We start from the raw sequence: 26,500 nt of genomic DNA on the forward strand, positions 1-26,500 counted from the left end.
GAAGTATGAAAGAAAGGCAAAGTCCAGCTTCACCACAGGCAGCTTCAGAATTGTGGTATTTCCCTGCCTCGGACAGTCACAGTGCTCTCCTCTGCTACTCAGTGTGCTCACTCAGGGCGGGGGGATAGACAGAGTGACTCTGAGTCAGTCCCAGAGAGAGTCAGACAGGGGCCAAGGCCTGGCCCGGGGGAGTATATGAGAGTGAGTGATTCAGTCAGTCAGGAGCGGCCCCAGCCAATAATCCCTTCAAAGAGCAGGCTGGAGGTGGTGGACTGCAGCAGCACAGTGAAAGGGGCACAAGAGGAAGGACACTGATGTAGAGAAGTATGGTAATATGAAGGGGGCAGAGGAGGAAACTACCATGTCCACAGTCTCTGACCATCTTCTGTATCGTGTCCGCAGCCTCTGACTGTCTCCTGTATCATATCCGCAGCCTCTGACCATCTCCTTTTATCATGTCCGCACTCCGCAGCCTCTAACCATCACCTTTTATCATGTCTACAGCCTCTAACCATCTCCTTTTATAATGTCTACAGCCTCTAACCATCTCCTTTTATCATGTCTACAGTCTCTGAGGGGGAGTCTGGAGAGGAGTCAACAGTGGGAGCGCCGTCAGGATGGGGGTTATGGGAGAAGTCAGACATGTGGACTATGGAGAGGAGACTATAGGTTAAAACCAGAGCCACCAAGCTGGAGCCATCTGACTGAGCGTTGCACTGTGCACCTGAGAGGAGGGGGAATCCTGCAGACTCTGAGGGAACTCTGTGCTGCCTGGGGTATAGTAACCTGATCTTCATGCCAATGAAGAAATGTTTTTTTACTTTTGTTTAACTTAAACACATTGCTAATAGCACTAGCTATATGTTTATAGTTTAAATATTGATATCTGCACTGTTTGGCACTGTAAAACTGTAATTTAGGTACTTTTTTGCAGTGTCAGTAAAAAATTGGTGCCGTTTGTAAATTTCGTCATTCTGCCAGTAAATTTCACTTCGGGGGGTTGGCAACACTGGCACTGCCCGAGGGCTTGGGGCCATTAGGGGGCACCATAAGAGGCTCTGCAAGACTGCAACACATACAGTCTAGCACGGGCAGCGGCTGTAATAAGACCTCTCATGGCGCACTGCTCCCTGCCAGCCCCTCCTCCCTCCCATCCACCCCAGGTGCTTGTACTGTACATTACATCACCTTGGACAGACGAGAAAAGAGGAGGGGCTGGCGGGGAGCAGCGCGCTGTGAGAGGTCTTATTATTACAGGCATCAGATGAGGCTGTGTACTTTTTATTTTTACTGGAGTCCTGAGACACCAGAGCCACCACCATCGGGGGAGGGGGGAGGAGGGGCAGCCAGTACAGATGTAGGGGGCCTGGGCCTGTAGGGGGCTTAATTGAAAGATTAAAGAGCTTGACTTAGTAGTTTTGTGATAGGTTTCGAATGTTTTGACAGGGGCGCAGTTTCAGTGCTTGCCATAGGTGCCATTTTCATCACTAGATACGCCTCTGTATGTGTGTGTGTGTGTATATATATATATCTATATATATATATATATAGATATATATATATATAGATATATATATACAGTGCTTTAAAAAAGTATTCACCCCCCTTAAAATTTTGCACATTTTGTCATGTACATTTACATTTTTGGTTGTATTTTATTGGGCTTTTATGTGATCGATCAACACAAAGTGGCACATAATTGTGAAGTAGAAGGAAAATGATAAATGGTTTTCAAAATTTCTTACAAATGAATATGTGCCATGCATTTGTATCCAGCCCCCCTGAATCAATACTTTTTAGAACCACCTTTCATTGCAATTACAGCTGCAGGTCTTTTTGGGGATGTCTCTACCAGCTTTGCAAATCTAGAGAGTGAAATTTTTACCCATTCTTCTTTGCAAAATAGCTCAAGCTCTGTCAGATTGGATGGAGAGCATCTGTGAACAGCAATTTTCAAGTCTTGCCGCAGAATCTCAATTGTATTTAGGTCTGGATTTTGACTGGGCCATTATAACACATGAATATGCTTTGATCTAAACCATTCCATTGTAGCTCTGGCTATATGTTTAGTGTCCTGCTGGAAGGTGAACCTCCGTCCCAGTCTCAAATCTTTTGCAGACTCTACCAGGTTTTCTTCTTATGCCCCGTACATACGGTCCGATTTTCGGACGGAAAATGTTCGATGGGAGCTTGTTGTCGGAAAACGTCAAATGGAGCCTACACACGGTCGGAATTTCCATCGGAATTTCTGGCACACAATCTCAAACCGGATCTCAAATTTTCCAACATCAAAATCAGTTGTCGTAAATTCCCATCGTGTGTACACAATTCCGACGCACAAAGTTCCGCGCATGCTCGTAATCAAGCAGAAGAGCCGCACTGGCCATTGAACTTTCTTTTTCTCGGCTCATCGTATGTGTTGTACAGCACTGCGTTCTTGACGTTCGGAATTTCCGACAAGATTTGTGTGACCGTGTGTATGCAAGACAAGTTTGAGCCAACATCCGTCGGAACAAATCCATGGATTTTGTTGTCGGAATGTCCGATCGTGTGTACGGGGCATAAGATTGCCCCGTATGTGGCTTCATCCATCTTCCCATCAATTTTGACCAGCTTCTCTGTTCCTGCTGAAGAACAGCATCCTCACAGCATGAAGCTGCCACCACCATGTTTCATGGTGGGGATGGTGTGTTCAGGGTGATGTGCAGTGTTAGTTTTCTGCCACAAATTGAACTTTTTGGCCTAAAAGCAAAATGCTGTTTTGGTTTCATCTGACCAGAGCACCTTCTTCTACATGTTTGCAGTTTGCGAGAAGCCGTGTGGGGGACAATGGCTTTCTTCTTGCCATTCTTCCATAAAGGCCAGATTTGTGGAGTGCACGGCTAATAGTTGTCCTGTAGACAGATTCTCCCAACTGAGCTGTGAATCTCTGCAGCTCCTCCAGAGTTACCATGGGCCTCTTGGCTGCTTTTCGGCCTTTCAGTTTAGGTGGATGGCCATGTCTTGGTAGGTTTGCAATTGTGCTATACTCTTTCCATTTTTGGATGATGGATTCAACAGTGCTCCATAAGATGTTCAAAGCTTGGGATTTTTTTTATTACCTAACCTTGCTTTAAACTTCTCCACAACTTTATCCCTAACCTGTCTGTTGTGTTCCTTGGCCTTTTGTGATGCTGTTTGTTCTCTAAGGTTCTCTAACAAACTTCTGAGAGCTTCACAGAGCAGCTCTATTTATACTGAGATTAAATTACACACAGGTGGACTCTTTAAATTAGGGGACTTCTGAAGGCAATTGGTTCCACTAGATTTTAGTTAGGGGTATCAAAGTAAAGAGGGCTGAATACAAATGCATGCCACACCTTTCAGATATTTATTTGTAAAACCAGAAACTGTTAATCAATATGGCAGACAACAGTGTTAGTGGGTGCATGGAACAGCATGTGGTCATTCCGTTTCTTGTGAACGAAGGTGTAAAACCAGCGGGTATCTACAGAAGACTTTGAGCACAGTACAATGATGGGAAGCTCAGCCGCAGTAATGCCCTGTACACACGGTCGGACATTGATCGGACATTCCGACAAGAAAATCCTAGAATTTTTTCCGACGGATGTTGGCTCAAACATGTCTTGCATACACACGGTCACACAAAGTTGTCGGAAAATCCGATCATTCTGAACGCGGTGACGTAAAACACGTACGTCGGGACTATAAACGGGGCAGTAGCCAATAGCTTTCATCTCTTTATTTATTCTGAGCATGCGTGGCACTTTGTGCGTCAGATTTGTGTACACACGATCGGAAATTCCGACAACGGATTTTGTTGTCAGAAAATTTTATAGCCTGCTCTCAAACTTTGTGTGTCGGAAAATCCAATGGAAAATGTGTGATGGAGCCTACACACGGTCGGAATTTTCAACAACAAGGTCCTATCACACATTTTCCGTTGGAAAATCCGACCGTGTGTATGGGGCATTAGACATTTGAATGGTGTAAATGTTTCAAAGATTGGCCGCACGTCCGTCAGTGACGATTCCCGCCGTGGTGGTTACCGGCCCCTAGCAGTCATTCCTGTGAAAATTCAGCATGTAGAAAAGTCTGATAAGCCTGGATAATCATTGCATAACCTGTCATGAAATTGAGATGAGCACTGATGAGGAAGTGAAGCAGGCTTTCCTAGGATAGTTCAGGCGTACTGACAAATCCTTCTAAGCCAAAGCTTTCCAGACATTAGGTAAACGTTGGGATAAGTGTATAAAGGAAGCAGGGGAGTATGTCGAAAAATAAATGCAGTTTCCACTCCTTGAAATTAGTTTTTTGTTATATAAACTCAAAAGTCCCAGTTTGACTTGGACGCCCCTCGTATATATACAGTATATCTATACATAACATAGAACTAAGCATGAAAGAATCACTATTTTTTAAGTACTGTAAAGTAAAACAGGATCACAAAATGCTTCTATTAAAAAAAAAATACACTTTTTTCTTTACGCAGTTCATGTTTTCTCTCCCTGCGCTGTACACGTCCTGTAGACTTTGTATAATCTTCCTTTGGACATATGCCTAAGTGACAGCAGTGACTACAGCAGAAATTGCTAATGCAGTGTACATTGGCATAGCTATTTTTAGTCCAAAGATGTTGCAAAAAAGAAAGGGAAATGCTTGTGGATACACTAACAAGGTATGATATAAATTAGAGGAAGAACTATGTAAAAAGATTAAAACTTAAATACCATGTTATAGGTCAGGGCTATATAGATATGTACAATACATCCTGTAGGTACTCACATGTTGATGTAGCTGCTCGGAAACCTTTAACTGCGGAACTGCAGCTTTTGTCTCCTAAGTTCCTTTTAGTTGTCAGATCAGATCTCACAGTCCTTACAGCTTCTCACATTACCTTTAGCTTTGTTGTCTGTGTGACGATAGTGATTGCATGACATAAGCCCTACCTGTTTCACATACCTGCACCAGCACAGCTATGTACATTCTGATACTAAGTGCATTTATTTAACTTATGAATCACAAAAAAAAAAAAGGTAAACTGACCAGTTGCGCAAAGTGTTCGTATCTTACATAGTTCGCAAATGTGCTGCAGGACCTCTAATGACTTAGGACTTAGAAGTCCTGCAACACTATCAAGTAATTTTAGTTTGCCAATGCCATCTCCTGCATTTATTAGCTCATTACTGCTCTGGGCAACCTCGCTGGACAACAAGATTGTGTTGGAGGAGGTGGGAGGAGGTGGGCCAGCCTTTAACACTACCAGGAAATGTCAAAGCTTGCAGATGCAAGATTCCTGGTTTTCAGAGGTCATGTCGCGCTTTTAAACGTGCACGAAGGCACCTTCGGCTGTGACTTGCATCAGGTCAGCTTAGCAGTTTCACAAGCCTATTTTAAATTGGCTGTTTTTATGTGGCTAGACAAGAGACCTTGTGTTCGGAGAAAACAATCCTTCATCTCTCTAGAAACAAAAGGTTGTAAAAAATATTGATAAACAAACATTTAGAGGTCTAAGCCTGCTAAACCCTAAAAATTAGTGTTACACATGTCATTTACAGAGAATTGCAGACTGGTTTCTACACTCATGCAAAAAAAGCATGAGTGACCATAGAACAAAATTGGGAAGCTAGCCTGTTGACCACTATACCATGGTCTGCACACACAAAGAAAGACGATATCGACAAGCACCCAACGATAGGAGCAACCCTAAAGCTGCGTACACACGATCAGACTTTCCTTCAGGAGGATGACAGGAAAATCCGTCTCGAACGTGTGTATGCTCCATCGGACAATTGTTGTTGAATTTTCTGCGGACAAATGTTGGCTAGCAGGTTTAAAAATTATACGCGGACAAATGTGTGTTGTCGGATTTTTTGAGCGTGTGCACACAAGTCCGTCGGACAAAAGTCCAAAGTACAAACACGCATGCTTGGAAGCAAGAATGAGCCAGAAGCGGTCGGTCTTGTAAACTAGCATTCCTAATGATGGAGAATTAACATTCGTGACGTGGAAAATTATGAAATCTCGAAATGCAGCGCACAATTCTCTTCTTCTTTGATGGGATAATAATGATGCTGCTTTGCTGGTGATACTGATCGAGTTATTGCAAATTAAATTTTCAAAGGCTTTTTTTTTCTAGTGATATCAAGAATAATAGTATTATGCTTGTTTTTTTATTTGGGCAAGTTGCCACAAAACTATTATCCCGTAGTTTTTAAGATCAAAGATACAACTATGTTGGTGTTCCTTGTCAATTTTACATTTTTTAAAAATGTAATGCCCTGTACACACGACCGGTTTTGCCGTCGGAATAAACTCCTGAAGGTTTTTCCGATGGAGTTCCGACAGAATTCCGCTCAAGCTCTCTTGCATACACACGGTCACACCAAATTCCGACTGTCTAGAACGCGGTGACGTACAACACGTACAACGGGACTAGAAAACGGAAGTTCAATATCCAGTAGCCAATAGCTTCTGTCTCGTACTTGCTTCAGAGCATGCGTCATTTTTGGTGCGTCGGAACAGCATACAGAAGAGCGTTTTTTCCAATCGCAATCTGTTCCGTCAGAAAAATATAGAACATGTTCTCTATCTAAGTCCGTCTGAATTTTCAACGAAAAAAGACCGATGGGGCATACACATGGTCGGAATATACGATGAAAAGCTCCCATCTGACTCTCCCTATTCTCAAACTGTAAATTGAAGTAAAACACAGCCAAGTATTATTCTACACAATTTTTTTATCGTGCATTAAAAAAAGAAAACCAAACCAATAAAATTAGACATGCTATCTGCCAATAGAACTTAACCAAAAAGTGCATTCTATGCATCCAAAAATGTAGAAAATATACCAAATCAAATATTATTCAACCAAAAAAATAATGTCAATAACTCCAAGGCCAATAATAAATAACACGTTATCTCCTGCTGATTCTGCAACATGGCTGGTTGACGAACGGCCTTTCAGAAACGAACTGAAAAGAGTGAACTGAAAAGCGTGAACTGAAAAGTGCGAAATGAAAAGTGCTAAATAAAAAGCATGAATCAACACTCACCAAACTTCTACTAACATGAAATTAGCAGAAGGAGCCCAAAGGGTGGCGCTAAAGAGCTGAAAAACAACGTAGTACGTCACTAACATCGCATTTGTTGGCCAACAATTGTATGGCCATGTATATGCAAGACAAGTTTGGGCCAACGCACTTCGGACAAAAGTCCATGGTTTTGTTGGCCAACAAACCAATCGTGTTTACGAGGCTTAAGAATACTCTATTCGCGTTGTAAAGCTCCAACCTTCTCTGTGAAAGGTGAGAGGACTCCTTCATGTAGAGGACCTGAATAAATTAATGGAGTGGGCAACTAGATGGCAAATTAGGTTTAACATTGAAAAATGTAAGGTAATGCACTTGGTGGTTAAAAATATAAATGCAAATTCCTCACTAGTGGGAGAACCCCTGGGGGATTCCAGGATGGAGAAGGATCTGGGGGTCATAGTAGAAGATTGCATGCTATTGCTCAGTCTATGCCAAGCTGCAGCAAGCAAAGCCAGCAGAATATTAGCATGCATTAAAAAGGGGATTTACTCCAGAGATAAAACTATAATCCTGCTACTTTATAAAACTCTGGTTTGGCCACATCTGGAGTATTCCATCCAGTTCTGGTCACCAATCCTCAGTAAGGATGTGCTGGAGTTGGAGAGAGTCCAGAGCAAGGCGACTAAATAATATGGGGACTGGAGGACCTCAATTACGAGGAACGACTACAAGCATTAAATGTATTCTCCCTGGAGAAGAGACGCTTGAGAGGAGATATGATAGTGATATACAAATATAAGGGTGATCCTAGCATACGTATGAAACTTTTCAGTCCCATGGAGTGTAAGAACACACAGGGCCACACGATAAGCTGCTATGGGGTTTTTCACTGTCAGGATGTGGAAATCTCTTCCACAATCTGTGGTGTCAGTAGGAAGTATTGATGGTTTTAAAAGACTCTTGGACGTGCATCTTAGCGAACACAATATACGGGGATATGGGAAATTATTATCTACACAAACACACACCAACACAGGTTGAACTGGATGGACTATTGTCTTTATTCAACCCTACCTACTATGTAACCTAGTAACTTCCCTAAAAGGTAATACCACTTTTCCACATAGAAATTCCTCTGAATTCTTTTGCCATTGGCAAGATAGGAATCCCCCTTTAGCATTCTTCACCCAAGGCACACTCTTGCCTAGAGAAGAAATTGAGGCTTGAACGGTGATGGGAAACCTACCTTGTTGAATTTGCTTGTAAATCCATCATTTTTGATTCAACTGTAACAATCTGTATACATAAAGGGCCAAAAAACCCATCTGATTTTGTGGATATACGCTGCTCTTGAGAAACCTAAATGGTCTAAAAACACTGAGAAAAAGAATTAAATCTTTCTTTGACAGATGAGCAATGGCAGAATATATGCCTACTAGCTCCCAAATGTTCCATTAGTGAATGCGCTCAGGAGGCGAACAACAAAATATTTTCCATTTGGTGTAGGACTCCTACTCAAAATTGTGAGTATTCACATGCTGGAGAGGCAATAGAGAAACAAGCATTCTAAGCCATGTCTTCTGGTATTGCCAAGTATTACAAAGTTATTGGAAAATGATCCACTCACTAATTATTAAAATTATATAGTAATCTCCTATAATACCCAGATACGCGCTTAAAGCAGGGGTCCACCTATCTATCGTTTTTTTTTTTTTTTGAGTTCATTCACAAACTTTTCTTCTCAGCATTACATACTCACATATTGTGTGTAATATGTCCGCCTGTGTCAGATTTCGTCGGAAAGAATAACTTATATTATTCACTGCAGGCGGTTTCCATCTTCATTGTGGGCATTTGAAGCCCACAAGAATTTATTTCCTGGATGTGGTGAATGCTGTGCTCCCAGCATTCACTGCTCGTTCCCGCACATGCTCAGTGGCATCCTGGGAAGCCTGAGACTAGCTCCCAGGAGTCTGGGAGAGGCTAGAAACACGCCTACTCCCACGGGAGGAGAACCAGGAAGTGCAAAGAAGAATAGAAAAATAAAAGGTAATTACGGCGATTTAAATTTTTTTAAACGGCATGTCAGCATCTAGGCAAGGAAGAGAATACATACAGATATTGTTCAAAATTTGGGTGGAACCCCGCTTTAAGCCAGCCATAGACAGCAGTTCAGCAGAAACCAGCCGAGATTTGAATCCTGTATAGGCAGTCTGAATGTACTCAAGTTGGTAGATTGATAGACTTAGGTACAACGAGCCTGCCGGACTTTACATGTGATTATTGCTAGCAGCTGTTATAGCCGCTAGTAAAAATCACTGTGTTCTCCTGGTGGGAACGGCACCTCCAGCACTGAATGTAATGGCACTGGGGGGGTCTATTGATGCTGGCTGCTGGGGGATCAATTTTTTCCCGGAGAGGTTCTATTTTTGCAAGGCGGAGGTCTATTATTGTTGCTGGTGGGGGATATTTTATTGCTGGCGGGGGGGGCAGTTGTTGCTGGAAGGGATCTACAGTTGAGGGAGGGCTCTATTGTTGCTGGCTGTTGGGGGATCTGATTTTGCATGGCATTCTATTGTTGTTGGGGAGGTCTATTGTTGCTGGTGGGAGAACTATTGTTGTTGGTTGGGCTTATGTTGCTGCGGGGGGGGTCAATTGTTGCTGGAAGGGATCTACTATTGAGGGAGTGGTCTATTGTTGCTGGCTGCTAGAGAGTCTATTAATGCTGAGTTGATGCTGGGGGTCTATTATTGCTGGGGGAATGAATTGTTGCTGGGAAGGATCTATTGTTGCTGGTTACAGGGGATCTACTTTACTGCTTTTCTTATTATTACCAAATTCCATACAAATTACTTATCACCACAAAATGACACTTGGTCCTGTATTCTTTAAAAGGTTTGGTACTAGGAGGTGGGTAGGGGTGGAACCAAGGGATGTTGCTCGGAGGTGGGAAGGGGGCAAAGACAAGAAGTGACTCAGAAGGGGGGAGTTTCTGCACCTATTCTCTGACAAAAAAAGTCCTGGGAAGGACTAACCATAGAGAGCTGACAAATGGTACTGACAGAGGTGAAAAAGATAATCCCCTTTCGAATGCTGCCTCCCAGTCAGTCCAACATATTAAGAAACCTGCTTTTTCAATAGAAATCACTTTTAGAAACACAATCTAAGAATTTACTAATATTGCTAAGTTACTGAATCCAATAGAAAGCTGATCCATCCATAAAATATGTGGGTGACAGGTTCTCTTTATTAATGGATTGCTCAAAGTTTAACTACATTAAATGATTATGCCAGTGGTGGTGGTTGAGCATAAGTGGTAGTTTGAGGATAAGGAACACCAGAATTCATGCCAAAGACGACATCGTTCTGTATCAGGAACACCTGCAGAAGAGAATAGTACAATAATCATTAAAGGATATTATTTCTGAGGAGCAAGAGAAAATATTCTGACCAAGGTTTAAAGCCTCGTACACACGATCAGATTTTTGGCAGGGAATTGTGTGATGACAGACTGTTTGCCTAAAATCCGACCGTTAGTACGCTCCCATCATGCAATTGTTGTCCAACTTGGATGGCAGGCTAGTAAATTTTCGGCGGACAATGTTCTGTTGTCAGATTTTCATACACAAGTCCGTCACACAAAAAGTCCAAAGTAGAAACACGCATGCTCGGAATCAATGCTTACCACACGACATTAGCAGAAAGTGCCCAAAGGGTGGCGCTCAAGAGCTGAAATTCCATGTAGTACGTCACTACGTTCATGTTTATTGGCTGACAATTGTGTACCATTTGTATGCAAGACAAGTTCCCGAGACCCCCTTCGGACAAAAGTCTGACGCTCTGTTGGCCAACAATCGGATCGTGTGTAAGAGGCTTAAGGCTAGAGAGTATGAGGACAAATTTCTAGGAAATACGAATTATAGAAGGAAATCTCTTAAACATGAACAAACATGAACATAACCTACAATAAAGAATACCAAACAAGATAAAGCTTCTGTTTGTTTTATTACTAGGTTTTTAGAACAATCCTCTGAGGCAGGGGTAGGCAGCTTTCGAGAGATGGAGATCTACTTGAACAACACAGATGAAGTCAAAGATCACTGGGCACAGTGGCACAAAAATAAGTATTACAAGAGAGTGCAGGGTTTTGGAGTGCGTTATGCAGAGAATGCAGGGATCAGGAGCGCGTTGCGATCAGAATGCAGGGATCAGGAGCACCTTGCGGTCAGAATGCAGGGATCAGGAGCGCGTTGCAGTCAGAATGCAGGGTTCAGGAGCGCGTCGCGGTCAGAATGCAGGGATCAGGAGTGTGTTGCGGTCAGAATGCAGGGATCAGGAGTGCTTTGCGGTCAGGATGCAGGGTTCAGGAGTGCATTACGGTCAGAATGCAGGGATCAGGAGTGCGTTGCGGTCAGAATGCAAGGTTCAGGAGTGCGTTGCGCTCAGAATGCTGGGATCAGGAGTGCGTTGCGGTCAGAACGCAGGAACCTGGAGTGGGTTGCTCTCAGAATGCAGGGATCAGGAGTGCGTTGTGCTCAGAATGCACTCTGTGTGCTAGCACCCAATCACCAGCAGTTTAGCATAAAAATTTGTTTGGCCAGCTCTTCCTCCCGCCCTCCATCCTGGGCTGTGCTTTCTCCTGGTCTCCGCTGTTTACTGATCACAGCGGCGATGGAGGAGGGAGGGAGAGAGGGACACCGGGACATAGATGGCGCGGCGCAGCCGCGAGACAAGGACTTGCACATAGAAGGCAGGTGTCGGCAGCGCAGGAACCTGTTCGCACTCCACCTGTCACCTGCTGGCGGTCGACAGGTGGACCGCGATCAACGGGTTGCTGACCCCCACTCTAAGGTAAATAGAATCTCAGAACTTGTAATAGGGTCTTTCTGGAACCAATGCATCTAAACGTGTTTAAGGTAATGGATTTTGATTGGTTTTATCAAAACTATACTGATGGGGCTTCTAGGTGATATGTGAGCTGCCTTTGTACACAGAGGAACTCCCACAGAAACTTTGGGATGCAAATGTAATAGTTGTGTAGCACCCTCCTAGATAGGTGCTAGCATACCTCCCGACTTTTTGAGATGGGGACGAGGGACACCTATTAGCAAAAGTATGTAGGCACCTCTTGTCACACCCCCTTAAAGGAAGATTATACAAAAACAAAAATAGTTAAACCCATAAGTGCTTTTTTTACCACTACTATTCCTTTATACTGGCTTCTGAAATTCACAAATGGAACCAATTGGAAACGGGATGAAAGGTTTAGCACTGGGAAACACTTTTTGAAAGATAAATAGTGTGTTTTATATACAACTATAGAGATCAGACCAAAATGAGGGACAAATGAGGAGGAAAATGGGACACAGGGACATTGTTCCAAATCAGGGAAAATCCCTTGAAATCAGGAACAGTTGGGGGCTATGTGCTAGGTGTTAGATAGCTTAGCTTAGTTTTGATAGGTATATTTAGTAGGCAGTGTGGCTGTGTTTGGTCTGATAGGCAAAAGCATATTTGGCTCTCTTTTAACTAGCAGATTGTGGCTGCACTGATTAGTCTGCTCAGTGTGTTCTGCTGCTGCTATGCTGCCTATAGCCCCCTCTGCTTTCCAGAAGTTAGTAGAACATTCTGGATGATCGGTGTGGAGCTATGCAGATAGCTATGCAGATAGCAGCATGCAATCTGCATAGCTCCACACCGATCATCCAGAATGTATCAACCATACAGCCCCAGGCTATCCCAGAGAGACAGGCTCTGATGGCATGTTGGGAGATTGTATTTATTCAGAAACCAGTGAGTAATATGGAACTTTAAATGTATGTGCTAGGTTATATTAGACGGACGAGGATATATAAAAAATATAACAATTTTATTAGGTATAACATCGGTTAAAAAGCTAATTTTAAAAACATTGTCACAAATTGAACAGCCACGTAGATGTCTATCTTGGCCTTGGGATTCGATTGATTAGTGAACGTGTTTCATGGGTAAACCCACTTCAATAGGGGCCTCAGATCCTCTAAAAAGTACTGCAATTGTATACAAAATGTAGCAAGATCCCGGGTCCCCTTTGGTCTAATGAGATCCTTCTGTGTAGAGTGTGTTACAAGGCATAGTGGGTGTAATGCAAGGAAGATTCATGGGCACCAGACAGTTCTTGAATGCAAAGAGATTTATTTTCTCTTGAACAGAATTTTGGGAGAGAGGGTTTAGGGCCAGGACACCCTTAAGTAGTTGCGATGGTAATTAGCAGACTCGAAGACTTCTAAATGTAGACAGCCATGCAGGGAAAGGCACCCAGCAGGACACTGCATCTCCTATGGCAACAGTCTTATAACAGTTTCTAACACAAGTTGTAACAAACTTCTGTACTTCCTCTACAATCACTTCTTATAGATCTTCACTCCACTGAGCTCCCAGTCTCTCTCACAAAACTTGCCGATCCACTGCCACTGGATCTCCTGAGCTCTTCCAACCGTCTCACAGAGTATCTTCCTCAAGCATCACCCTGCTGGGTCCCTAGCTTGGCACTCAGACTCTCCTCAAGCGTCAACCCACGGACCTGCTCGGTCCCTGGCTTGGCACACAAGGCTGCTCTACAAGTGTCACTTTCGCTGGCTGGGTCCCTGGCTTGACACCTGCTGAAGTTTCCCAATTCTTCACCGTCCCCGGTTGGTGAGAATACAGCTCTGGTACTTGCTGCAGCTACTCACTGTGGTCCCTGGTAATAAGGTGGTTGGTCCCTTCGTGGCAACTGCTTCCCCTCTACCTCTAACCCTGACAGGTTCTCTGGCTGGTCAAACCGTCCCCTATGGTTGTACTGCAATCCGCAGTGCCAACCCTACGCTGTTCTCTTGCTTCTGGATAGGCCCTCAGACAGCCTAGCAGCCAGATGTCCCCAGGATAGGCCTCAGGCTCTGGCCTAGCAGCCCAGGGCAGCACAACACACGTCCACCCAGACAGCTGTCCAGGTGGCACAGAACCCAGATCACCCAAGGGACCCAAGAAGATCCCTGCCCATTGGATGAGATACCCCATCTATTCCTAATCTGTCCTTGCAATGCTCTTGTCTTATCTAATGTCCCCAGATACCCGGCCATCTAGTGACAGAAGAGAGAAGTGCAGCAATTCCAGAATTAAGGTGGAGTCAATTGATCTCCTATCAATTGGCCAAGGCAACTATACCTGGCAGGTAAATTTACTAACAACCCTGCCTAACCATCAGGGTGCTACAAAAACAAATATAGTTAGGTCCATAAATATTGGGACATCAACACAATTCTAATCTTTTTGGCTCTATACACCACCACAATGGATGAACAAGATGTACTTTAACTGCAGACATTCAGCTTTAATTTGGGGGTATTTACATCCAAATAAGGTGAACAGTGTAGGAATTACAACAGTTTATATATGTGCCTCCCACTTTTTAAGGGATGGGACAGATTAACAATCCTCCATCAAACGTTCACTTTTTAATACTTGGTTGCAAATCCTTTGCAGTCAATTACAGCCTGAAGTCTGGAACTCATAGACATCACCAGATGCTGGGTTTTATCCCTGATGATGCTCTGCCAGGCCTCTACTGCAACGGTCTTCAAGTTCCTGCTTGTTCTTGGGGTATTTTCCCTTCAGTTTTGTCTTCAGCAAGTGAAATGCATGCTCAATCGGATTCAGGTCAGGTAATTGACTTGGCCATTGCATAACATTCCACTTCTTTCCCTTAAAAAACTCTTTGGTTGCTTTCGCAGTATGCTTCGGGTCACTGTCCATCTGCACTGTGAAGCGCCGTCCAATGATTTCTGAAGCATTTTGCTGAATATGAGCAGATAATATTGCCCGAAACACTTCAGAATTCATCCTGCTGTTTTGTCAGCAGTCACATCATCAATAAATATAAGAGAACCAGTTCCATTGGCAGCCATACATGCCCACGCCATGACACTACCACCACCATGCTTCACTGATGAGGTGGTATGCTTTGGATCATGAGCAGTTCCTTTCCTTCTCTATACTCTTCTCTTCCCATCACTCTGGTACAAGTTGATCTTGGTCTCATCTGTCCATAGGATGTTGTTCCAGAACTGTGAAGGCTTTTTTAGATGTTGTTTGGCAAACTCTAACCTGGCCTTCCTGTTTTTGAGGCTCACCAATGGTTTACATCTTGTGGTGAACCCTCTGTATTCACTCTGGTGAAGTCTTCTCTTGATTGTTGACTTTGACACATATACACCTACCTCCTGGAGAGTGTTCTTGATCTGGCCAACTGTTGTGAAGGGTGTTTTCTTCATCAGGGAAAGAATTCTTCGGTCATCCACCACAGTTGTTTTCCGTGGTCTTCCGGGTCTTTTAGTGTTGCTGAGCTCACCGGTGTATTCTTTCTTTTTAAGGATGTTCCAAACAGTTGATTTGGCCACACCTAATTTTTTGACAATCAACATCTCACATGCTCTGTCTATTTGTCTAGATTACTTCGATGTATGTATGTATATATATATATATATATATATATATATATATATCTGTATGTTTTTTTTGCTATCTCTCTGATGGGTTTGTTTTGTTTTTTCAGCCTAATGATGGCTTGCTTCACTGATAGTGAAAGCTCTTTGGATCTAATATTTACAGTTGACAGCAACAGATTCCAAATGCAAATAGCACACTTGAAATTAACACTGGACCTCCACCATCACTTCAGCACAACCTCCTGCTACGGGACACTGCAATTGCCTGGAGAGAAGTGAGGAAAAGCCTCAAACTACCACCCTTCATCTCTAGCCATATTCCGATACACGGAAACCCAAGCTTCCATCCAGGTCTGGAACATCAACCCTATGTCACATGGCAACAAAAAGGCCTCACCAAATTCTCTTTACTATGTGACAGAGAGACTGGTCGCCCTATCAATTTTCAAACTATAGCTGACAAATTCTCACTCCCACCGTCACATGCCTTTCAATATGGACAATGCATCAGCTTTCTGAAAAATGCCCGCAGAGATGACCGTAAAAGGTTCAAATCATCTTTCATGGATATCCTTCTCTCTGAGGACTCATACAAAATCTCAGATATTTACCAACCTCTGAAAACCACTCCCCCTCTCACAGCCTCATCAGCGGCCAATTGGGCAAGAGACTTTCCGGATACTGAGCTGGTGGATAAAATTCTACAAGGCCTTAATACCATACACAAATTGATTCCCAACGAATCTTGGAGGGAAACCCAATTGAAAATCGTGCATAGGGCTCATATACCCTTCCTTTCGACCAAACAAGGTCAAACCTCCTCTATCTGCCCTCTCTGTCAACACCCCAGGCCTTCCCTGACACATCGCTTCTGGTCATGCACATATATCTCCATCTTCTGGGATCAAGTCCTATCCTACATCTTTGAAATAACCTTGCTGAAACTGCCCAAAGACCCCCTGCTCCTTATCTTTGGCCACTGGGACCCCCAGTTGCTGCCCTGGTCACTCAATTCTACTCCTCCCGGCAAAGACTGATCCCTGATATGCCTCCTACTAGCCAGAAGAGCCATCCTGAAAAACTGCATCTCCAGCTCACCGCCAAACACCTCACAAGTCAAAAGAGACCTCTTACAACTACTATTCAAAGACAAACTCAACACAGACCTATCGCATGAAAAAACCAAATCAGGTTTCTACCACATTTGGCAACCTTTTATGGTCTCAACACTCACTCTTATGGATCAAACGAAACTTGAGGAACTCTCTTTCTCATACCATGGGCCTCCCTCAACACCGTAAGTGAGGCTGCTTTTTTCAACTGAAAGACCCACTACAACATAAGGTGCTCACCTTTAGCCGCGAGACAAACTCGCACCCACTAACTCCTTCACCTCTTTCAAGCGTCATAATGGAGAATGCTACCTTCGACTCCACAGCCACAACCTCGAAACCTACCCCCCAAGATACCTCTTTAACATGAACTTGTTGCTCATCCCCTTTCCTCCACCCTCCCCCCTTTTTCTCTCTCCCTCTCCCCCCCCCCCCCCATACCTCCTCCTAGATCATTCATTGGTACTCCTTTGGTTAATCTAGGAACCCTTCTCCTTAGATCCATCCAGTTACCCCCCTTCTTTTTAGTCTGAAGGCTACAACTTTTGTTCCCCTATAAGCCATATTGTTACTGTTATGTATCTTGAGTCTTCTATTATAACTGTTTTTCTCTGTACAAAAAATACTGATACTGTCGACATTATACTCTGTATGTAGCATCTTTCAATAAAATCTAAAAAAAAAAAAAAAAAACCACTGGACCTTTTATCTGCTCCTTGTAAATAGGATAATGAGGGCATAACACACACCTGGCCATGGAACAGCTGAGCAGCCAATTGTCCCAACTTTTGTTGTAATTCCTGCACCATTCACCTGATTTGGATGTAAATACCCTCAAATTAAAGCTGAAAGTCTGCATTTAAAGCACATCTTGTTCGTTTCATTTCAAATCCATTGCGGTGGTGTATAGAGCCAAAAAGATTAGAATTGTGTCGATGTCCCAATATTTATGGACCTGGCTCTATGTATGTGTGTCCTAAAATGACATGGTGTCATAACACATTTAATATACATTTTTATAAAGTCAACATACAATGTAAGAAGGTAAAGTATTATATCCACCATGAAAAAGTTATGTAAGCTTTGATCCATCCTTCCCCTAATGTAATCAATATCTTAATATCTGTTTAAAACTGTGTAATATAACCCACTCTTTATTTGATATTTTAGGCAGTTCAACTATTGAGACTATTTATTAAAAATGAAAAAAAATAGGATCAAGGTTTACAGCTGAATTAACACACATTTAGCGGATCAAAAACTCACCAGATAAGTGGGGTCCTTAAAACAAAGACGGCTGGGATTTTATCTATTGGAACTGTAACACATTCATGTTCATACTACAGTGATAATGCCGGAGTGATATCATCCTCAGGATACAGCTGTGGTGGGTTAGCCAAGTAAGGCCTAAATCGTAAGTTCCCCTGCAGTGGGACTATTTTAATATACACACCCAAAAGTGACTGGAAGGACCCCCAACCCCACCATTAAGCATATAATGTAACTAATTACAGCCTCAATCTAAGTGTGTCCCTACTACTATGGTTAATTATTTACAGGCCTTGAATACAGGCGATTAACAACTGTCAGTTGTGATACTGTGACCCCTCAAAATAGTGGGTCTATAGCGACTACTAGTAGTCAACTAATTTGGACTGACTACTGCCTTAACAGCCTGTGTGGGCTTGCTAAGACCCACCTGTTGAGAAGCTGCATTCTCACGCTCCACTTTTTTGGTTTTGCTGAATGTATGGATGATGATTGGCTATTGTCTGCTTGGTTCTGAGCTCAGCTGTGTGCTATTTTAATGTTGTGACGACGTTGTCTCAATTTTTCCTATTTTTCTCCTCTCTTTCACCTTCTCTCCCTTCTCCCCTTCTCAATTGTATAAGTTACGACATCCCTAATTGAACCTGATATTCCAATATCCAGATGTTCATTTCTTGGGTACAAGGTAGCATTGGAAGTTTTGGTGCTGTTCCCCACGGTCCTGGCAGTTTATCTATTACCAGCACTGCATGTAATCCTCTTACAGGTAATTATGATCAATTGATAAACTGTCTAACCATATCAAATAAAGAATGGGTTATATTACATAGTTTTAAATGGATATTAAGTTCATGATTATATTATGTAAGCTTCGATCCATCCTTCCCCTCCCTTTTTTTTCATGATGGATTTAATACCTTCTTACATTGTATGTCGACTTCATAAAAATGTGTAATTAAATGTGTTATGACACCACACCATTTAGTGACACCAAGCTATTTAATGAGAAAATGTCTTATGTATATTTGTTTTGTATATAATTACAGTACTTTTTAGAGGATCTGAGACCCTGATGAAGGGGATTTACCCACGAAACACGTTTGATAATCAGTTGGATCCCAAGGCCAAGATGGACATCTATGTGGCTGTTCAATTTGTGAATGTTTTTAAAATTAGTTTTTTAACTGATGTTATACTTAATAAAATTGTTTTATATTTTTGATATCCCCGTCTTTATATAGATTTTGTTATACTTCATCAGAGTATAGTGCTAGCTGCTAAATTATGAGGCCTAAGAGCGAGGAGAATTTACTCCTTTGTATATATATCCTTGTTGTCTGTGTCTAATATACCCTAGAACGTACATTAAAAGTCCCATATTACTCACTGGTTTCTAGTAATTATTTTAGGGGATGGTACCTACTATTGGGTAGATTCTGTTTACCCCCACACACCAAGTACTCTGGGTCTTGTCCCAGAGTGGAGGAGTCCTGTCTGGGGAGGGTACACCAGGCACAAGCTGCTGAAAGAGGCCTCAATTGTCCGACCTGAGGGAAGGAATGCAGAGACTAGGGTGTTTGTTTTTTGTTTTTTATAGGAAGAAAGCTAGGTATGTGGGCATGGCCTACTCGCTCTGCCTATGGGTGTCTTTTTTTTTTTGAGACTCGAGTGCTTTTGAAGAAGCTGACTGAGGGAATCTGTCTGCCATAGATCTGTCTGGTATCACTGGAAGGCATTGCTTGGACGATTGGAAGCACTACAGTTGGATCATGTGCTGCAACAAGTACAAGCTGCTGAGATGCTTTAATATACAATTTTCCAGATTTTATCTACAGCCTGAGTCTTTAACCGCTATTCTTTTAGGCCCCACAGAAGGTTAGGGCCAGGACACCCTTAGGTAGTTCCAAATTCAATTGGAAGACTCAGAGACTTCAGTGAGAGAACAGTCGTGCAGGGAAAGGCCCCAGCAAGAAGCCACATCTGCACTTGCAGGAATGCTGTCTCCTGTGGTAGCAGTCTTTAACAGTTCCTAACTCAGTTTCTAACTGGTCTTTTCAGCTCCACTACAATCGCCTGTTGTAGTTCTTCAACACTGAGCTCCCGGTCTCTCAGTAGACCCTCTGATTCGCTGACTCTGAATCCCTTGAGCTCCTCCAAGGTTTGCGTTGGTATCTCCCTCAAGCGTCACCCCTGCTTCTCTGCTGGGTCCCTAGCCTGGCACTCCAGATACTTCTCAAGCTTCACCTCTGCTAACCGGTGAGGTCCCTGGCTTGACTCACAAAGCTGCTCTGCAAGCATCCCCCCCCTGCGGGTTGGGTCCTTATTTGATCACTGCCTGAAGTTTCCCGATTCTCCACTGTGCCCTTCCGGTGAAAATGTGGTTCCAGTACTTGCTTCAGTTACTCGCTGTGGTCCCTAGTAAAGCTGGTTGGTCCCTTTGTGGCGACGGCTTCCCTTCTACCTCTGACAGGTTCTCTGGCCAGCAGGACCGTCACTTCTGGTTGGACTGCAAGCCGCAATCCCAACGCTGCGTTGCTCTCTTTCCTTCTGGATAGGTCCTCACATAGCCTAGCAGCCAGATGCCCCAGGGATAGCCCCAATCTCTGGCCTAGCAGCCTGGGGTGTACGGCACACGTCCACCCAGACAGCCGTCCAGGTGGCACAGAACATAGATCACATGATCTCATCTGAATATATAGGTTCTCCCAGCAGGCCAAGGGATTCAAGAAAACCCCTGCCTATTGGCTGAGATACCCCATATACTCATAACCTGACCATGGGTTGCCCTCCTCATATCTAGTACCACCAAGTACCCAGCCACCTAGTGGTAGAAGAGAAAAGTGCAGCAAGGCCAAACTTTGATAGAGATCTATTGATTTTTCCCTATCAACCAAGATAACTACTCTTGGCAAGTAAATTTGTGAGGAGTTTCCTGACTAAACCCCAGGGTGCTACATCTGCAATGGCTGTTATGGCGGAAAGGCAAAATGCCCATTTAAAGTGCGGATTTCAGACAATATCTTAGACATATATTCGGAAAATCTCCAATCACTTATGATTTATACAATCATAATGATTATAATATAGAATCCTTCCTTTTCTGGGTACTGGATTAGATCCATAGGGGCTAAAGAGAGGGTGAATTTGTTAAATATCTTTTGAGATTGGAGAGCAGGTGGATCTATAAATTAACAGCCCATATTTTTCTAGTCCTAATTCATTCTAATCATTTTGCTTGTTTTCATGGTAATATCTAGGAATCCCAAAATTTTGGACTTAGGAGGGAGAGGGTTTATTGTGGTTTTTCTTTTTGGTGGAAAAATTGGAAGTGAAAATTTGTTTTCAGGAAGTTCTATATTGTTTTTTGTTTATTAGTACGATGATGCAGTAGTTGTTTTGTCCTAAATTCCAAAGACTGTACCATGGCGACTTAGTTGGTTTTCGTTTGGCCTTTTATTTGTTTTTTCTTTCCTTTTGGTTTGTATATAATATGTGGCCATCCATGTGACGCACATGTAGTGCATACGACTTGACGTCAATGGGCGTTGCAGTGTTATATGCGTTATGTTGCATGCATCGCACCATTACAGTATGTGCATTGTACCTTCACGTGTGGCGCAATGCTATGTGCGTGATGATGCCCCTTGTCTAGCTTCATTTTAACCCACATGTACACATGTTATACACTGCAATTTCAAATCCACTTGAGAAAGTTGTCATACCCGCAATTAAGTCATACCAGTATTACCTGCAGCTAGCAGTATTGTTCTCTGCCATGTCTCCTGGCGTATGCAAGGCTTATATTGCACTGTTGTCCTCTAAGGGATAAGAGACATGGAAGACTTTTTTACACAGAGTGGATCATCTCAAAGGAGACTTTTTATTGGGGTGAACTATACTGTAAATATCATCATGTCATACGTTTACTGAATGTTTTTGATCTTGCACATATTTATGGAATACTCGTGTAGCAAGATCAAAGGCCTCCTTTAGTCTAATGAGAACTTCCAGAGCCAAGAGCTGCTGACATCCTTCTGTATAGAGTGGGTTGTAAGGCATAGTGGGTGTAATGCAAGATAGATTCATGGGCACCAGGCACTTTTTGAATGCAAAGAGATTTTATTTCTCTTGAACAGAACTTTGGGAGAAAGGGCAGTGGCGTCTCCAGCTTTCAAATTTAGGGGGGGCACATGGGGGGACAGGGACAAAAGTAGGGGGGCAACTATAAAATGCATATATATATATATATATATATATATATATATATATATATATATATATATATATATATATATATATTCTGGGGCCCTTTACTACGACCCCACAACGGGCCCTTTCACATGTTCTGCAGTGAGCTCCCTTCCTACTGTATTGGGGTCCCCCAGGGTGGCAGAAAACAAGAGATATATGTCACCAGCATATCAAGAAAATAAAAGGATCCAAAGCAGTGGGAGAACTATCAGGGTTGCAAAGGTTGTCTTGCCTCCGGGCCCAGGTGTTCTGCCACTGTGGGGTTCCCCAGCCTCCTCTTGCTGTCCTGCCCCTGCTATTGACAGCGCTGGTCTGGCATCTCTTGGAATTTACAGGCTGGTCCTCCTGTCCTAAGGACAGGAGAAATCAGTCTGTTTTTTCAGTAACTGAGAGTCCTGGTGGAGTCCTTCCTGCAACTCGCTCTTCTCCCTGCCAATGAGGATGCAGGTGAAGGAGCAGATCGGGCGGCCGTGGTTGTGTGAACGCTCGCATTATGCAGTGTCAGCGAGCAGGGGAGGGGGGAGGAATCACCGGCAGGAGCTGACGGGGGACGCTCTCCCTCTTAGACATTGATTTTTTGTAAAAAAAAAAAAATTTTTTTTTTTTGGGGGGGGGGGGGGGGGGGGGCACATGGTGGGGCACAGCATAATGTTGGGGGGGTCAGGGCCCCCTTTGGCCCCCCCCTAGGGTCGCCATTGAGAAAGGGTTAGGGCCAGGACACCCTTAGGTAGTTGCAATGTTAATTAGCAGACTCCGAGACTTCTACAGGTAGACATGCAGGGAAAGGCATCCAGCAAGACACCACATCTTCATGCTATCTCCTATGGCAACAGTTCTAGAACAGTTCCTAACACAAGTTGTAACAAACTCCTTTACTTTCTCTACAGTCACTTCTTCTAGGTTCTCAACCCACTGAGCTCCCAGTCTCTCTCACTAGACTTGCTGATTTACTGCCACCGAATCTATTGAGCTCCAATCTTCACTTAAGTATCCTCCTCAAGTGTCACCCCCCACTTCTCTGCTGGGTCCCTAGCTTGGCACTCCAGATACTTCTCAAGCTTCACTCCACTGGCTTGCTCAGTCCCTGGCTTGGCACACAAGGCTGCTCTGCAAGCGTCACCTCCACTGGCTGGGTCCCTGGCTTAACATGTGCTGAAGTTTCCCAATTTTTCACCGTCTCATGTTGGTGAGAATACTGCTCTGGTACTTGCTTCAGCTACTCACTGTGGCCCCTGGTAATAAGGTGGTTGGTCCTTTAGTGGCGACAGCTTCCCCTCTACTGCCGACAGGTTCTCCGGCCTGGCAGAACCGTTACTTCTGGTTGGACTGCAAGCCGCAATTCCATCCCTATGATGCTCTCTTGCTTCTGGATAGGCCCTCAGACAGCCTAGCAGCCAGATGTGCCAGGATAGGCCCAAACTCCACCCTAGCAGCCCGGGCAGTACAACACACATCCACCCAGACAGCCCTCCAGGTGGCACAGAACAATGATCACCTGACACCCAAATATATAGGTTCTCCCAGCAGGCCAAGGGATTTAAGAAAATCCCTGCCCATTGGTTGAGGTACCCCATATACTCCTAATCTGTCCTTGCTTTGCCCTTGTCTTATCTAATGTCACCACCAGGTACCCGGCCACCTAGCGGCAGAAGAGAAAAGTGCAGCAATTCCACACTTAGGGTGAACTCAATTGATCCCTAACAATGAGCAAAGGTAACTACACCTGGCAGGTAAATTTAGGAGCAACCATGCCTAAACATCAGGGTGCTGCACTTGGTGAAGTTTATGCACAAGATTATGCACATAATCCATGTTTTATGAACGATTATATTCATGAGACTTTTCGGTTGAATCGATGAAGTTAATATATACACGGTCCACAGCGTCTTCAACAATGCCACAACTGCACAGACTGAACATTGGTGGATATACAATTTAAGCAGCTGGGGCTGTCCATTACAGCTTTCTTAGCTCGACTCCGGTTTTACAGCATATGTATTCCAAACACTAACTGAAGGTTATGATACTGTATATCCTGACCTATGCTGGGCTGATTTTTTGCTTCTGCTTTGCATTTTTTCACCCCCTCAGGACATTGTTGCGTATATGCAATAATTTTGCTCTGCTGTTATTTCTTTTTTATACATTTGTGGTCTTGCTTTGTTCATTTCCTGCTTGCCTTATTTGCATTGACCTAACCTGCTGGTCATTTCATGCTGTAACCAGTCGTTGATTCCTATCAAGTGTAAGATTTGATGCTGGTCTGAAGCCAAGGTGTAGTCACATCAAATATTCATCTGTTAGCTTACTCTGCAATTTGTAAATTGATAAAAACAAACTATTACAATATATATTTTTTATGTCATTCTTACTTTACAGCATTTCTTATCACCTGCCTAAACTTTTATACAGTACTGTATATGATATAAAATAAAAAAAATATTTATACAGATAGATAGATATAGATTCTGCTGACCAATTTTATAGATCTGATCAGCGGATTGTAGTCTGCTGATCAGAGTTATTCAGCTCAAATGTGACCCCCCCCCCCCCCCCCCCGCAACTGCTTCCCTGTCTCCAGCCTCTCCACCTCCCACAGCTCCTATGCCTTTTCAGGTGCTGCAGGGGCTTACAGGGGTTCATACTTTGTCCCCCCTATCACTCCAATCACACCCCCCCGCAATTACCCCTGCATCTCCGATCAATTGCTCCTCTGAGCGGCATCCCTCCTTCCACATCGCTGCCTGTAGCTGCTGACCGTCATTTAGCTCCGGGTAGCTGACAGACTGGAAGGGGGGGGCGTTTTGCAGCAGCGGGTGAGGTTGGGGCTGGGGGGCTTGGAAAACATGTGTTTACAAGCCCCCTCCGTTTACTACAATGGACACAGGCAGCGATCACTACAGATCTTGTGTCCATTGATAACTGAGCATAGTAAACCGAGTTTACTATGTGTCAGTTTTTGAATGAACGACTCCTTAGTCCCTTTCTCTACATGAATGAATATCTTCAGTCCCTTTCTCTGTCTCAAAAAAGAGACATCAGGGGTCTGTTTAGACCTCTGATATCTCACCAAAGAAAAAAAAAAGTACAAAATATTAAAAAATATAATTGTAAAAATTGTAAAAAGTAAAAAAGTAAAAAAAAGTAAAAGTAAAAAAAGATACCATTTTTTAAAAATCTTTTTTAAAGGCCCCTTTCACAAGGAGCGGACACCATCAAGCAGATCCGCCTGCTCAACGGGGGAGCTCTCCGCTGATCCCCACTGAGCACGCAGATGACAGGTCCTTGTTCGCTCCGCTGATGCAGAGCAGACACAAACACAGCCCGCTGTTCTCTATGGGGTGGTCAGATGGAAACAAACCGCCTGTACATTTCCATTCGATTGTTTCCCATCCATCTAACAGATCGGATAACAGATTCCCAGCTGTCTGTCTTTGGTGGACCAGATTGGATCAGATGCAGACGGGTGTAAACGGACATGTGTCAATTTACATCCACCTCTCCATAGAGAACGATGGTTGGTCCGATCAGCCTAAAAACCAGGCACCTTTCATACCAGCAGACCAATCAGGTCCACCTGTCTAAGGCCTTGTTCACATAGTATATAGACAGCATACACCCCTGCAAGGCCACGTTTACCTGTACTGGGATGCACAGGTGTTCTGTGCAGGCAGTCCCATTGATGTCATTTGGTATGTAGCAACTGTGTGAACAGAGCCGTTGCTCGCAATTTTACATCCATGTAGGTCCGGGTGCATGTCCCTGAGCTCACACTGTCTGTGTTCGGGATCCTGCACCCACACCAACACGGATGTCAGATTGGGAGCAGCGGTTATGTCTGTGCAGCCATTGCATCCCAATTTGCATATAAATGGGGATGCACGGAACACCTGTGAATGGATGATCTGATGACTATAAGGCGGCTCTGCAAATCATTTCCATGGAGACCCTAGAATAAAGCTGCCCAGGAAGCTGACCTAGTAGAATGTGTTGTCATCACTGCTGGCACCTTAGCTCCTACAGCCCTGTATGCCTTTTGGATAAGCTTTACTTCCAGAACGTTAGCTGGTTGGATTCTAGTCCCCTTCCCTCTGTTCTTCCCACTTGGTATGACAAACAGCAAAGGCGTAACTAGAACCTTCAGGGCCCTGGTGCGAGAAACCATAGAGGGCCCCCCTGACCCTCGGCCAGGGCCTTTCCCATTGATCCCAGGGCCCTCAGGCAGCAGGACCTGGATAGGAGGGGCGGCATATAGAGTAACAAATCCCCTCCATTTTCCTTCTGCTGCCGCTAAATGCCTATGGGATTGAGAGGAGGAGAAGCTAGCTTTTAGCGGCTGCAGGAGAAAAATGGAGAGGATTTGTTACTC

General features: G+C 43.7%; 2 protein-coding genes across 2 annotated transcripts in view; both read right to left on the bottom strand.

The window, feature by feature from the left end:
- Nucleotides 1-4,979, bottom strand: part of LOC141106392 (uncharacterized) — a 108,722-nt gene extending 103,743 nt beyond the window's left edge. Inside the window, exon 1 of the mRNA XM_073597142.1 lies at nt 4,786-4,979. Coding sequence (XP_073453243.1) covers nt 4,786-4,787 — 2 coding nt within the window. The 5' untranslated portion in view covers nt 4,788-4,979. The remainder of the gene's footprint in view (nt 1-4,785) is intronic.
- Nucleotides 4,980-10,259: 5,280 nt separating this feature from the next.
- Nucleotides 10,260-26,500, bottom strand: part of LOC141105374 (membrane-spanning 4-domains subfamily A member 4A-like) — a 110,351-nt gene continuing 94,110 nt past the window's right edge. The window contains exon 7 of the mRNA XM_073595243.1: nt 10,260-10,415. Within this exon, the coding sequence (XP_073451344.1) occupies nt 10,320-10,415 (96 nt within the window). The 3' untranslated portion in view covers nt 10,260-10,319. The remainder of the gene's footprint in view (nt 10,416-26,500) is intronic.

This window comes from Aquarana catesbeiana, linkage group LG08 (assembly GCF_042186555.1).
Source record: "Aquarana catesbeiana isolate 2022-GZ linkage group LG08, ASM4218655v1, whole genome shotgun sequence".
NCBI classification, from domain to species: domain Eukaryota; kingdom Metazoa; phylum Chordata; class Amphibia; order Anura; family Ranidae; genus Aquarana; species Aquarana catesbeiana.